Source organism: Aegilops tauschii, chromosome 2, assembly GCF_002575655.3.
Source record: "Aegilops tauschii subsp. strangulata cultivar AL8/78 chromosome 2, Aet v6.0, whole genome shotgun sequence".
Lineage (NCBI taxonomy): Eukaryota > Viridiplantae > Streptophyta > Magnoliopsida > Poales > Poaceae > Aegilops > Aegilops tauschii.
Genome location: NC_053036.3, coordinates 563,293,250 through 563,306,303, shown reverse-complemented (window position 1 = coordinate 563,306,303; position 13,054 = coordinate 563,293,250). Strand labels below are relative to the sequence as shown.

The following is a 13,054-nucleotide window of genomic DNA, read 5'->3' as shown; positions in this document are numbered from 1 at the left end:
GGCTGCCGCCGCCATCTTCCACTGGTCCATCTCTAGAGCAGGAACTGACGCATTGACCTTGACTGGCCTGCCGTCGACGCCACCACGGCGCTAGAAAACGCCACCATCCTGCACGTATCTGTCCACACGCACCCATCGCGGAACCTCCACAACGCCATGCCGCCGGAATCCGCCATCGGCCTTGCGGTAGACGTAACACTGCTCCTCCTCTTGTCTCCTCCAGCTAGCAGTTGCTTCAAAACGATGCCCCCGGGAGGGACAACAACATCGAAGGTGCCATCATCGTCTGATCCGGTAGACCCTGATCTAGAGATTCCCCCGGAGCATCACGAGTGGGGGGCCACGACTTGCAACAACGGTGCCTCGAGAAGGGAACGACTTCACACGCGCCGCCATCGCCCGTCGTGACCGATTTTCATCGAAAGTCGCGTCCATCCTCCCTATCTCACAACTGGGTGAAACCGAACGGAACCTCTTCGTGGAGACGAGGGCCGCCGTCGGCATGTCGGCAGGGAGCCTCCAGCCGCCCCTCACCGGTCCTCCTCGCGCCACCTACCAGCCAAGGCCAAACCGTGACGGATCTGGACAGGACGCCAGATCGACAGCCATCAGTGCCACCCATCTGCACGCAGCCGACACCCTCGCTGAGTGGAGTGCCGCCACCACCACCACCCAACCTCACGTCACCGCTGGCCATGGTGGCTTCGATCGCCGCCGCGCAGCAGGGGCGCCGCCCTGGCTGCTGCTCTTGACTTCCCCGCATGAAACTCCGCCTCACAGGGTATACCGCGGTGACCACCCGCTCTGGATCTGGTGCCGGTTGAGGGTGCCGCAGCCCTGCTGTAGTCGCCACGCTGATCCACCCGACGCCTTCAGCGGGCCGCCACCGACGGGATCCACGCCAAAGAAAGAAAATGCCATGATGCCGCAGTCCTCGAACCCGCGCAAGCTTCGCCAGCAAAGCCTGCTGGGCGGCGAGATGAGGAGTCTGGAGGGCTGCCTGCGGTGGCGAGATTGGATCGCCTCCGCGGTCACCCGAGCGGTCAAGTTGGAACAGTGCAATCATATCACTAGAAACATTAGAGATGCTATAAATCCGAAAAGCATAACAAAATTTAGGGGCATGATAATTTGTAGGTTGGTTGCCATGATGTATTTACAGTGACACTGCTGTTGCATGTGGATGTGGTACCCAAAACCAAACATGATCCAGTCATTAAAGTGAAACTAAAAGAGAGGCGCAGAAGGGCGACCCAAATACTAGTACGTATTCCCTTCGTCTAGAAATATTTGTCATCAAAATAGATAAATGAAGATGTATCTAGATATAGTATTTTCGGACGGAGGGAGTAGAAGTTAAAACAAAATGTTAATCATGTTTGATTGCTCTCATCAGATCCATGGCGATTACTTTTCTGTTTTCGACCGAGAACAAGTACAATTTCCTCCCATCTGGGCAGCCTAAATAGCTTGCCATGGACACATGCTTCGTGCCGCCTGATGCTGCTGCCGGCTGCCCTGCCTTGCCTCCTGTAGGCGGCGCCAAGCTGCCTCCGGTGCCTCCACCGCACCAGGCTAGAGCACCGGCCGGAGAGACGGAGACGACGACGATTCTTCAGAATACAGACGCTGTATTCTTTTTTGAAGGAACAGATGTTGTATTCTTCTGAATTTAGATCTTGTCGATCCAAGCAAAACTTTTAGCGGCCAGCCGGTTAGCTTGCGACCGACACGTTCCTGGACTGCCGCTGCCGACGGTGGGACTCCGTCCCCGCCGAGAACCGCTGCTGCCTCCGCGCGGCCTGCTTGGCGCAGACGGCGTCGAGGTGCATCTGCTCGTCGCGGCACTCGTCGCTGCAGTAGGGCGTGTCCCCTCTGTACATGAAGACGTCGCTGTCGCGCGCCAGCGGCTTGGCGCAGAGCGCGCACGTGTCCATCGCCGGCATGCCGGGCTCGCCGAGCAGCTCGTTGTCGAAGAAGAAGGAGCAGGCCACTGATGGCGCCATGGTATGTCTGAGTAGGTGACTTTCGAGCAAATTGCGGAGCAGAGCAGAGCTGAGCTTGGTGGTGCGAGGAGGGAGGAAGAGGAGAGCGAGCGAGTTGGGTGAAGAAAGAAGGGGAAGGCTCGGGTATATATGGTGCGTGGAGACGGACACGGCAACGGGGTCGGAGTACTGTGGTCCGGTGCGCCCACGGGTCGGGCAATACTGCGATCGGCTCCACTGAGAGGAAAACGACGGCAATCGTGGTATGTCCGGGCGAGGTCGACCAGGTCCCGAAGGAGACATCTGTCTGGAACGTCCCTGTTGTTGTAAGTTGAGATATTTTTCAAGTTCAAAGAAAGAGTTGTGATATTCTGTGACGACTAGAAATGTAGCCGTACTTGAAAACACTCGAAAAATACAATTAGCAACTATACTAGACTGGTCGCATATCATTGGAGAAGAATTCGTTGTGCCTCCTCTAGTCGTAGACTTGGGCATCAATTTATTCTGATTGTACTTACATCAGTATAAGTTTAGGCTGCTTCGGTTAAACTAGTGCTAAGGTTTTGGGCTGATAATTAGCGCGCCAGGCTTCCTGCCAACAAAGGAGACAGGTGCCCCACATGGTTAGCCCACGCCAATAATAGACACAAATGCCTGTCGTGCAGTGTACTGTACGTGATATTTTTATCAGACACAAGATGAAGAAAAGAAAATACAGAACAGAAATTAAAAATCTGGAGGTCCCCTCCTTCAAGTTAAGTGCCATACCCATACGGGAGGGCAATCTTGAGCTGTGGTGCATCCGTGCAACCGTGCATGCTCGCCACGGCAGCAACTGTGGACTCGCGCGCACACTTGAAAATCTTGTCTACGGACCAGCTAGCGGCAGCTGCAAGCAATTTGTGCGGCCATTTGCAGTCTTTAAACTTCAGGCTCAAGGATGCTGCTTGAGAAAAATGCGAGATTATTGAGCGGACTCAAGGGATCGTGCACGTTTCGTATCATGGGGTTGCCGTTGAGCGTTGAAAGAATCAACTCAAGATTCCATTGGCACCCGCAGTCCACCGGTCTTTCTTGCCGGCGAGGCAGGCAGGTCTCGTCCCGGGAAGCAGCTTTTCTCGAGATCTGCGCGCAATTTGTTTTTTGCAGATTCCTCGAGTAACGCTCACGGATCAGACGTAATCATCAGAGTATGCAAACATCGGGAGTATGGAAATTGTGGAAGCGTCTCAACTCCCGTAACATGGGAGCCGCGTGTTATATATTAATTAGGCAAGGCCGACTCTTGTAGAGGCATACAAGATTACGGTTGTTCAACAATCAGAGAGATACATGGAAAGATAGAGGAGAATAAACAGATGAAAAGATAAATAAGCTAACAACCTGGATTCTCCTAACGACCCTAACATGATAATGCGTGACATATGTTTAACACTCTCCCATAATCACAACTATGACAAGTTGAGATTACGTTTAAACTCTTCAAAACTTCTGGCTGGCAATGCCTTTGTTGATCCATCTGCAAGCTGATTTTTGGAAGGTATAAATCTGATCTCAAGCTGTTTGTTGGCAACATGTTCTCTTACGAAATGAAAGTCTATTTCAATGTGCTTTGTCCTGGCATGAAAAACTGGATTAGCAGATAAATATGTGGCACCAAGATTATCAAACCATAAGCAAGGAGGCTCAGTCTGAACTACTCCAAGTTCTTTGAGCATGGATTGAACCCAAATGATTTATGCCGTTGCATTTGCTAATGCTTTATATTCTGCTTCTGTACTTGACCTGGAAACAGTGGCTTGCTTTCTTGCACACCATGATATTAAATTAGATCCATAAAAAATAGCAAAACTACCTGTTGACCTTCTGTCATCCAGACAACCAGCCCAGATGCATCTGAGAAGGCACTGACAAGTGTTGAAGATGACTTGCTGAGTGTGAGGCCCAAGTGTATAGTGTTTCTTATATACTTGAGAATTTGTTTTGGAGCTGTCCAGTGAGTTGTGGTAGGTGCATGAAGATACTGACACACCTCATTGACTGCAAAAGAAATGTTAGGTCGAGTAAGGGTCAAGTACTGAAGTCCACCAACTAGACTTATGTAACCAGTGATGTCCTCTTGATGCAGAGGCTCTCCTTCTGTCAAGGATAAGGGTTCTGAACTAGACAAGGGTTGTCGGTGTCAAAACCGGCGGATCTCGGGTAGGGGGTCCCGAACTATGCGTCTAGGATCTATGGTAACAGGAGACGGGGGACACGATGTTTACCCAGGTTCGGGTCCTCTCTATGGAGGTAATACCCTACTTCCTGCTTGATTGATCTTGATGAATATGAGTATTACAAGAGTTGATCTACCACGAGATCGTAATGGCTAAACCCTAAAAGTCTAGCATGTATGACTATGGTAATGTGTCCTTTCCGGACTACCCCCTTCGGTTTATATAGACACCGGGGGGATCTAGGGTTTACATAGAGTCGGTTACATAAGAAGGAATCTTCATAGTTGATCGCCAAGCTTGCCTTCCACACCAAGGAGAGTCCAATCCGGACACGGGTACAGTCTTCGGCCTTCATGTCTTCACAACCCATCAGTCCGGCCCATGGATAACAGGCCGGACGCCCGAGGACCCCTTAATGCAGGACGCCCTCAGTAGCCCCTGAACCTGGCTTCAATGACGAGGTGTCCGGCGCGCAGATTGTCTTCGGCATTGCAAGGCGGGTTCCCCTCTTCCCGAACTCCAAGATAGTCTTCGGACGTGATGATAGTATCCGGACCTGTCACGCACACCATACACAATCGCAGAGAATATATATATTTTTACACGAGTTCCATCCGCTGACAACCTTTTTTTGCAGCACGACAATACGTTCTGACCGGTCGTAATTCCAAACCATTGGTGTGTTTGATGCCCCACGTCCCGAGACGCGGTTGCCATTGGCACGTCTTGTCAAAGAAGAGATCGTGTTCCCTTATCGTGGGATTCTCATCAATGCGGGCATCGGTAACCCAACCGTGCCGTTTATACAGCCCTTGGGAACAGGCGAATCTTAAGGCGGGTGAGGAGGCGGTTAATATTCGCCGCCTTTATAAGGGGATAGGGATTCCCCCTTCCTCTCTCACGCCCTCTCTCTGCCCTCTCCAATCTCGAGCTCCAGAGCCCAAGTTCTCATCTCCTTTCCACTCAAGCTACCATGTCCGGATCTAGAGGTCAGGGCAAGTGGATGGTCTCCTCCGTCAAGGAGAAGGATATTACTGAGCTTCGGGCGGCCGGATATTTGGCGAAGGAGATCACTCACCGCCTGCCGACCGAGGGACAAGTCGTCCCCACGCCGAAGACCACTGAGAAGGTAGTGTTCATCCCCCATTTCTTCCGCGGGCTAGGGTTTCCACTCCACCCTTTCGTCCGCGGGCTGATGTATTATTACGGGATAGATTTCCATGATCTGTCCCCGAATTCCTTCCTCAACATCTCGGCGTTTATCGTCGTGTGTGAGGCCTTCCTCCGCATCCAACCCCACTTCGGGCTATGGCTCAAAGTCTTCAACGTGAAGCCGAAGGTGGTGGATGGCCAGCACGCGGAGTGCAGGGGGGCCATGGTGAGCAAGCTGTCCAACGTTGCCTGGCCCAATGGTACTTTTGTGGACAGGGTAAAGGAATGGCAGAAGCAGTGGTTCTACATCACAGAACCACGCGGCACCACCTGGGCCGCAGCTGCCTAATTCCGCTCCGGCACTCCTTTGCGACTCACCTCCTGGGTCGAGAAGAGTCCGGACTGGTGTTCACCCGACGAGCTGACAGCGCTGCAGACGCGCGTTCAAAGCATGGTTACCAAGAACGTCAAGCTCGTTGATGTGATCCAGGTGATGCTAGTTCGCCGGATTCTTCCATGCCAGCGCCGAAGCTGCCCTCTGTGGGAGTTCAATCCGAAGAAGCATCAGACCCTAGTGAGGCTCTTCGAGACTACACACGAAGGTGCATGGAGGTTGCTCTTTAAGGGCAACCAGAAACCGCCGGCCACGGATTCAGACCGTGGTCACGATTGTAAGCACCCCGCCAGCGAGGTATGTTATTTATGTACCCCGACTCAATTGTTTCGAGGATGATGCCTGAGCTTTTACTATCGCTTTTTCAGGACTGGACGGAGAGGGCGAATCGGATCCAGGGTCCGGCTTCGCTGCCTGAAGAACCGGTCATCCCGCGTCTAGCGAAGATGCTGGTGCTGGCGCCATATAAGGCGCAGGAGAAGAAGGCCAAGAAGAAGGCCAAGGGGGCCAAAAGTGGCCCCCGTCGCAAGGGTGCTTCGGACGTGACGTCCGAAGACGAAGAAACCCATTCCTCCATCCCTGAGGACGATGACGAGGAAGAGGGGGAGGAGGAGGAGATGAAACCTCCCCCTGAGGAGGGAAAGAAGAAGAGGACGGCTTCCGCGAATTTGGAGGCGGGGACGCCCAAGAAGGGGAAGGGCGTCCCGGCGGTCAATGCCGCGTGGGACGTTGACAGCAGTCCGGAACGACGCCCCCGCACTAAACCCCAGGCCACATCGTAAGTGATACAGCTCGCATATGCACACATCCGGTCCTTTCTCTTCATTATCTTGACATAGTTAACCGTACTCTTGCAGTCCGGCCCGTGACCTTATCCAGCGATCCTCGTCTGGAGGTTCGTTGGCTCCGTCGGAGATGGCGAGCATGTCGCCACCGCCTGCTTATTCCCCCGGGGCCAGGGACGACACAAGTGTTGTCCTGGAGGACTGCTCTGAACCGGGGAGGAGCCCAGGACGCTGTCCGGGAGGCGCCACAAGGCGAGACCTCCACTGCCGGACACATGGGGGAGCCGATCCCCATGGAGACTGGCGAAGAGGGCCGCATCCAGTTCGGCCCTCAGCCGAATACGATTCCGGAGACTCATATGGATCCGGAGTCGGGCGAGCGGCCCCCTTTGAAAGAGGGGGTGCGTCGCTCCCACCGGTGGCCCCTGTCCATCGGGCGCAGGATAACCTGATGGAGGCGCTACGAGGCGCCTCCGTCATGGACGAGCACCGTGTCCTTATGGGTACAGTGATCGAGAAGGTTCAGTCCTCCAAGAGTGGACTGAATGAAGCCTGCGGCAACCTGTTAACAGGTTTCGAGGTAAGAAAGAAAAAAACCCCGTGTAGACAGTAGCCCCTGAGGACAGTGGATCAATCATTTGTTATAGGAGACTAACTTAATATGTATCAATAAGTAGGCATCACTGTTGGCCGCAACCTCGCATGCTGCCGAAGTCTCTGAACTGAAACAGAGGCTGGAGCGGACCGAGGACGAGCTCGGCGAGGTGAAAATTTGGCTCCAAGAGAAGCAAGGTGAATGACGACACGCTATGTGTTCGGAAAGAATAAGCGCTTGTATATTGACCGCGGTGTCCTAATATGTGCAGGAGCCGCGACCGAGGTCGAGGCCCTAAGGAAGGCCCTAGGCGAGGCCGAGGAGAAAGCTGTGCAGCAGCAAGCCGCCCGCAAGAAGCTCAAGGCCCGGGTCAAAGAAGTCCATTAGGAGCTCTAGGATGCGGTGAAAAAATGTGAGGCCTTGGAGCGTGATGCGTCGGCCCAAGGGACCGAGCTCGCCAAGGCTCGTCAGAGCGCGGAGACCGCATGGAATGAGGCCCATGCCACCCTCCAGGAGATCCAGGAGGCCAAGAAAATCACGGCGGGTAAGGCATTTAAGATGCAAAGCAAGTATGCGGAGAAGCAGTACCTTTTACTAACCCGGGTTCGGAGTTCCCCAGGGGCTTTTGCGGATTTGCCACGCAGTGTATCAGACGCCGCAGAGTTCTATCGAGCCGAAGGAGGGGGTTCGACGGAGAAGCTATTCTGGTCGCAATATGCGGCGTCAGAGCCTCCCGTGTCCTTCACCGATCAGCTGAAACAGCTGGTGGAGCTGCATAGGGTGGCCGAACTAGCCATGAAGGATTTGATAATCCAGCTATGGCTAGCCGAAGCTATGCCAGGCAGCTACTTCGGACTCGTAAGGCGGATGGTAAACGCCTGTCCTCGGCTGGATGTCGTCAAGCGCTCGGCCTAAATCGAAGGTGCGCGCATGGCCTTCGCCCGGTGCAGGATGTGGTGAGCGAAGATGGACGCCGTCGAGGTGACCAAAGGGCCACCGGAGGGCAAGGAGCACCGCACACCCGAACTGTATTTTGCGGATGTCCTGGAAGGGTCTCGCCTTGCGGCAGCACAATGTTCGCAGGACATTGTATTTGAATAAATGTATTCATGTTGCCTTTGCCTTGTATTATGAAAACAAAGCCAGTTTGTAATATAATTTTCTTATGATTTAATTGTTTCCTCCTGTGCGGCCGTGTTGTATGTAATCTGAGGGTTGGCCAGTCGTCGGCTTCTGCCCTCACATAGGTAGTACGGAGGTGTTCGGGATGGAATCTAAACAATCTTGATCCAATTATATGGTCCTTGAAGGAGTTGTTTAGCGCAATGAACAAGGCAATCAGACTATGCGGCTTAAGCGCCCTCACTTAGCCAAAGGAGTTTTATAATAAAGCATGGGCGCAACCCCTGCTGCGAACCAGAGTGCTGTCAGCATCTGATCGGGAATCACCGATCCTTCACGTAACGCGGAAAAAATCTCCAACGATTTGTAACCCTCGAACAGCTGACCGGCTCTCGCCGTATCATGACAGTCAGTTTTCGGCTTTCTCTACTGAGGCGCTCATCTAGTCAAGGCCAGGGCACAATCGCAGTAGTTCTCCCTTTACTACCCTAGCCGATTTAGCGGAACGTAGGGTAGACAGGAGCCGGGCAACCCAACTATTGAACAAAGACATGATTCGGAGCCAATGCATATAATGCTAAATTCTGGGTGTCAAACTTGTCTTCAAGGAGTGTTCGGACTTTCTTGCCGTATTATGGGGCGATGGGGAGCCCCTGGCGAATATGAAACGTACCAAAGTGTACGGTTGCGGTCGATAATCGAATCGAAATAAAATGAAATAAGAAGCGAAAATCCACAGAAACTGGGCCGCAAACCATTTTCATTATAACTGTATGGATACGTCAAGGCGTATCTTGTACAAACAGTGTGATAAGCATCCGGGCTATTTAACATGCCGGAAGCAAGAGGGCGCAGCGTGCGGGTCCTGAGAAATAATTAGAAATACCGTCAAGAAGAATGTATCGAGGTTACCCTACACACCTAAGCTGCTTGCCATTTGTGTGCCGATCCTTCGAAAGGACTCGTGATCAGGCCCGCAGGAAGAGGAACCTAAAACAAATAAAAGGAAAAAAAGGGTGAAAGTATGTGTGAGTCCGGGGTCGGTCGAGCCGTACTGTGGACCACAAGCTGTGCCTCCGTCGACGCCCATGGGATTTTGAGTGTGTAATGATGTACGCGTGGTACGAGTGCCACTACTTGGCCAGGGCTGGGACGGAGGCCTAATTGCTAGTTGAGCTCTTGACGGGCCAAGTTGTCCTGTTGCAGCGTAGTCCGGACCTTCTTAACGGTGTCCAGGGGCTCGGCAACCGGATTGCGGTTCTGCTTGAAAAGGTCGCTCTGTATTTCTGCTGCTAGGGCGGCGGTGTGCTCCTCTGTTCGGAGGGAGCGTTCCGTATTTCCATTGACTGTTATGACGCCGCGCGGACCGGGCATCTTGAGCTTGAGATAAGCGTAGTGTGGCACCGCGTTGAATCTAGCAAACGCGGTTCGTCCGAGCAGTGCGTGGTAGCCACTGCGGAAGGGGACGATATCGAAGATTAACTCCTCGCTTCGGAAGTTGTCCGGAGATCCAAAGACAACCTCTAGTGTGATTGAGCCCGTACAGCGGGCCTCTACGCCTGGTATGACCCCTTTGAAGGTGGTCTTTGTGGGTTTAATCCTGGATGGGTTTATGCCCATATTGCGCACTGTATCCTGGTAGAGCAGATTGAGGCTGCTGCCGCCGTCCATGAGGAATCGCGTCAAGTGAAATCCGTCAATGATTGGGTCGAGGACTAGCGTGGCTGATCCGCCATGCCGGATACTGGTCGGATGATCTCGACGATCAAAGGTGATCGGAATGACGACCACGGATTGAATTTTGGGGCGATTGGCTCTACTTGCGCTCCCTTTTGGGGACGTGTGTAGCGTATATCATGTTAAACGTTTTGACTTGAGGGGGAAATTTCTTCTGCCCCCCCCAGTGTTCGGCTGCCGGGGCTCTTCGTCGTCGTCCTCACTTTGTGATCCCTTTTCCTTGTTCTCGGCATTTAACTTGCCGGCCTGTTTTAAAACCCAACAATCTCTGTTGGTATGATTGGCTTGTTTGTCTGGGTGCCGTGTATTTGGCACGGACGGTCGAGTATGCGGTCCAAGCTGGATGGTCCCTCGCTGTTCCTTTTGTAGGGCTTCTTTCGCTAGCCGGACTTGGAGCCGCTGAATCCGGCGTGAACCGTAGTGTCATCGGTGTTATCGCCATTGCTTCGGCGTTTGTGTCTATTGTGCCGGAGCTTGCCGGTGCTGCTTTTGGCCTCGGAGGGGCCTGCCTCACTGGCTGTGTTTTTGCTATGCGCGAGCCAGCTATCCTCACCCGCGCAAAAGCGGGTCATGAGTGCCGTGAGGGCTACCATGGATTTCGGCTTTTCTTGGCCGAGGTGGCGGGCGAGCCATTCGTCCCGGATGCTATGTTTAAAGGCCGCTAGGGCTTCGGCATCCGGACAGTCAACGATCTGGTTCTTTTTTGTTAGAAACCTAGTCCAGAATTTTCTGGCAGACTCTCCAGGTTGTTGAACTATATGACTTAAGTCATCGGCGTCTGGTGGCCGAACATAAGTGCCTTGGAAGTTGTCAAGGAAAGCTTCTTCCAAGTCCTCCCCAGCTGCTGATGGAATTTTCGGGCAGGCTATTTAGCCATTGTCTAGATGGTCCTTTTAGCTTGAATGGGAGGTATTTGATGGCGTGGAGATCGTCTCCTCGGGCCATATGGATGTGGAGAATAAAATCTTCAATCCATACCGCGGGATCGGTTGTTCCATCGTATGACTCAATATTGACGGGCTTGAATTCCTCGGGGAATTCAAGATCCAGCACTTCGTCTGTGAAGCAGAGAGGGTGTGCGCCACCTATATATCGGGCCGCGTCACGGCGCACCTCTAATGAAGTCCGCCTGCGGTTATCGGCCCGGGCGTGACTGGGTTTGTCACGTCCGAATAGGTAGCCGTCATCCCGGGTCGGAAAGCGTTCGCGCGATCCGTAGATTGATCTGGTGTGTCCTGCTCTACTGTCCAGTTCCTGCCGAAGGTCGTATGTATGGTCCTGACCTATTTTGCCTTTGTTTTTGCGAGGCGGTGGGGCGGGCTGCTGTTCGGCATTGGTTGCCACTTTGTCTGACCGCGGGGTGGTCGGTCCGCCGCACTGTCTCGACCACGCGGTGGTCGTTCAGCATTGCGCGAGGGAGGTATGGGCTCCGGCGCCTCCTCATCGAACTGAGGTAGCAGTCTACGCTTCGGGTAACTCTTGGCTGGATGCTTGAGGCCGTATTCTTTGGCTGCCAGGACATCGGTCCATCTGTCAATGTGTAGGTTTTTATCAGCTTGAAGCTGCTGCTGCTTTTTCTTCAGGCTTCTTGCAGTGGCAATTAGCTGGTGCTTGAAGCGCTCCTGCTCGAGGGGTGCCTCAGGCACGATGAAGTCCTCGCTGTCGAGGCTCTCCTCATCCTCGGAGAGTGGACGATAACTATCGTCATCCGGGCCGTTGGTCATGGCCTGTTTATCAGGGTTAACCTGCCCGTTGTCTTGTCCCTCCTGTTCAGATGTTGCTCCAATAGGGTCTTCGTTGTTTTCGGCGTCATCCGGAGTATTATTTTCTCCGGTGCCAGTGTTGCCGTCTTTTGAGCGACGTGGCTTAGAGCGGCGTTTAGGGCACCGGCGCTTGGGCTGTGTCTCAGGAGGTTTATTCTCAACTGGATCTTCTTTGTCATCTGGATCTTCTTTGTCGTTGGCCTTTTTAGGTGTGTCAACCATGTACACATCGTACGAAGAGGTGGTCGTCCAACGTCTAGTGAATGGTGGGTTTTGGCCCTGCTCCTCATCATCATCGTCGTCCATGTCGTCGATGTCTTCGGAGCCGTAATCAAGCGCGTCAGTTAAGTCATCGACAGTGGCTATGAAGTGGGTGGCGGGTGGGAAGCAAAATTCTCCGTCGTCAGACCCTAGTTTGAACCGAACATAGTTCGGCTGTGGGTACTCTACCAAGGACAGGTTTTTTAACGAATTTAGCATGTCGCCCAGGGGCGAGTGTTGGAAGATGTCTGCAGTGTCGAATTCGAAAATCGATAACCGATCCAGCTCGGTGTCCGCAGGCTATGCGGTTCGGAACTTATAGCCGGAGATGAGTCCGGAGTTCTGTTGACGCAAACATTGAAAGGTGTCGGGTCTGTGTGCGGCTCCAACGCCGTGCACTTTGTGGCCTCGGATGGCGCAATCTGCTCCGGATTTAAGGCCGTTGCAGCAGCAGGAACTATCTCCTGGATGTGATCCGATGACAGATTTAAGTCATGTTCATCGGAGCGAGAGGGAGTGATCGCCGCGGTCTCGAATCCGTCGAAGATCAAGTCTCCACGGATGTCCACGACGTAGTTCAACCTTCCAAATCTGACTTGATGGCCAGGGGCGTAGCTGTCGATTTGCTCCAGATGCCCAAGCGAATTGGCCCGCAGTACGAAGCCGCCGAACACAAAGATCTGTCCGGGGAGAAAGGTTTCTCCCTGGTCAGCGTCGCTATCGACGATTGAAGGGGCCATCGAACCTTTCATCCACGACACAGTGGAACTCTCAATGAAAGCAAGAATGTCGGTGTCAAAACCGGCGGATCTCGGGTAGGGGCCCCCGAACTGTGCGTCTAGGATCGATGGTAACAGGAGACGGGGGACACGATGTTTACCCAAGTTCGGGCCCTCTCTATGGAGGTAATACCCTACTTCCTGCTTGATTGATCTTGATGAATATGAGTATTACAAGAGTTGATCTACCACGAGATCGTAATGGCTAAACCCTAAATGTCTAGCATGTATGACTATGGTAATGTGTCCTTTCCGGACT

At 53.1% G+C, this 13,054-nt stretch overlaps 1 protein-coding gene across 1 annotated transcript; it reads right to left on the bottom strand.

Moving 5' to 3' along the window:
- Nucleotides 1-1,356: 1,356 nt before the first annotated feature.
- LOC109765777 (FCS-Like Zinc finger 2) lies at nt 1,357-2,091 on the bottom strand. Its single transcript, XM_020324552.4, has one exon. The coding sequence runs from the start codon at nt 2,004-2,006 to the stop codon at nt 1,716-1,718; it is 291 nt and encodes a 96-aa protein (XP_020180141.1). The 5' UTR covers nt 2,007-2,091; the 3' UTR covers nt 1,357-1,715.
- Between the last annotated feature and the right edge of the window lie 10,963 nt (nt 2,092-13,054).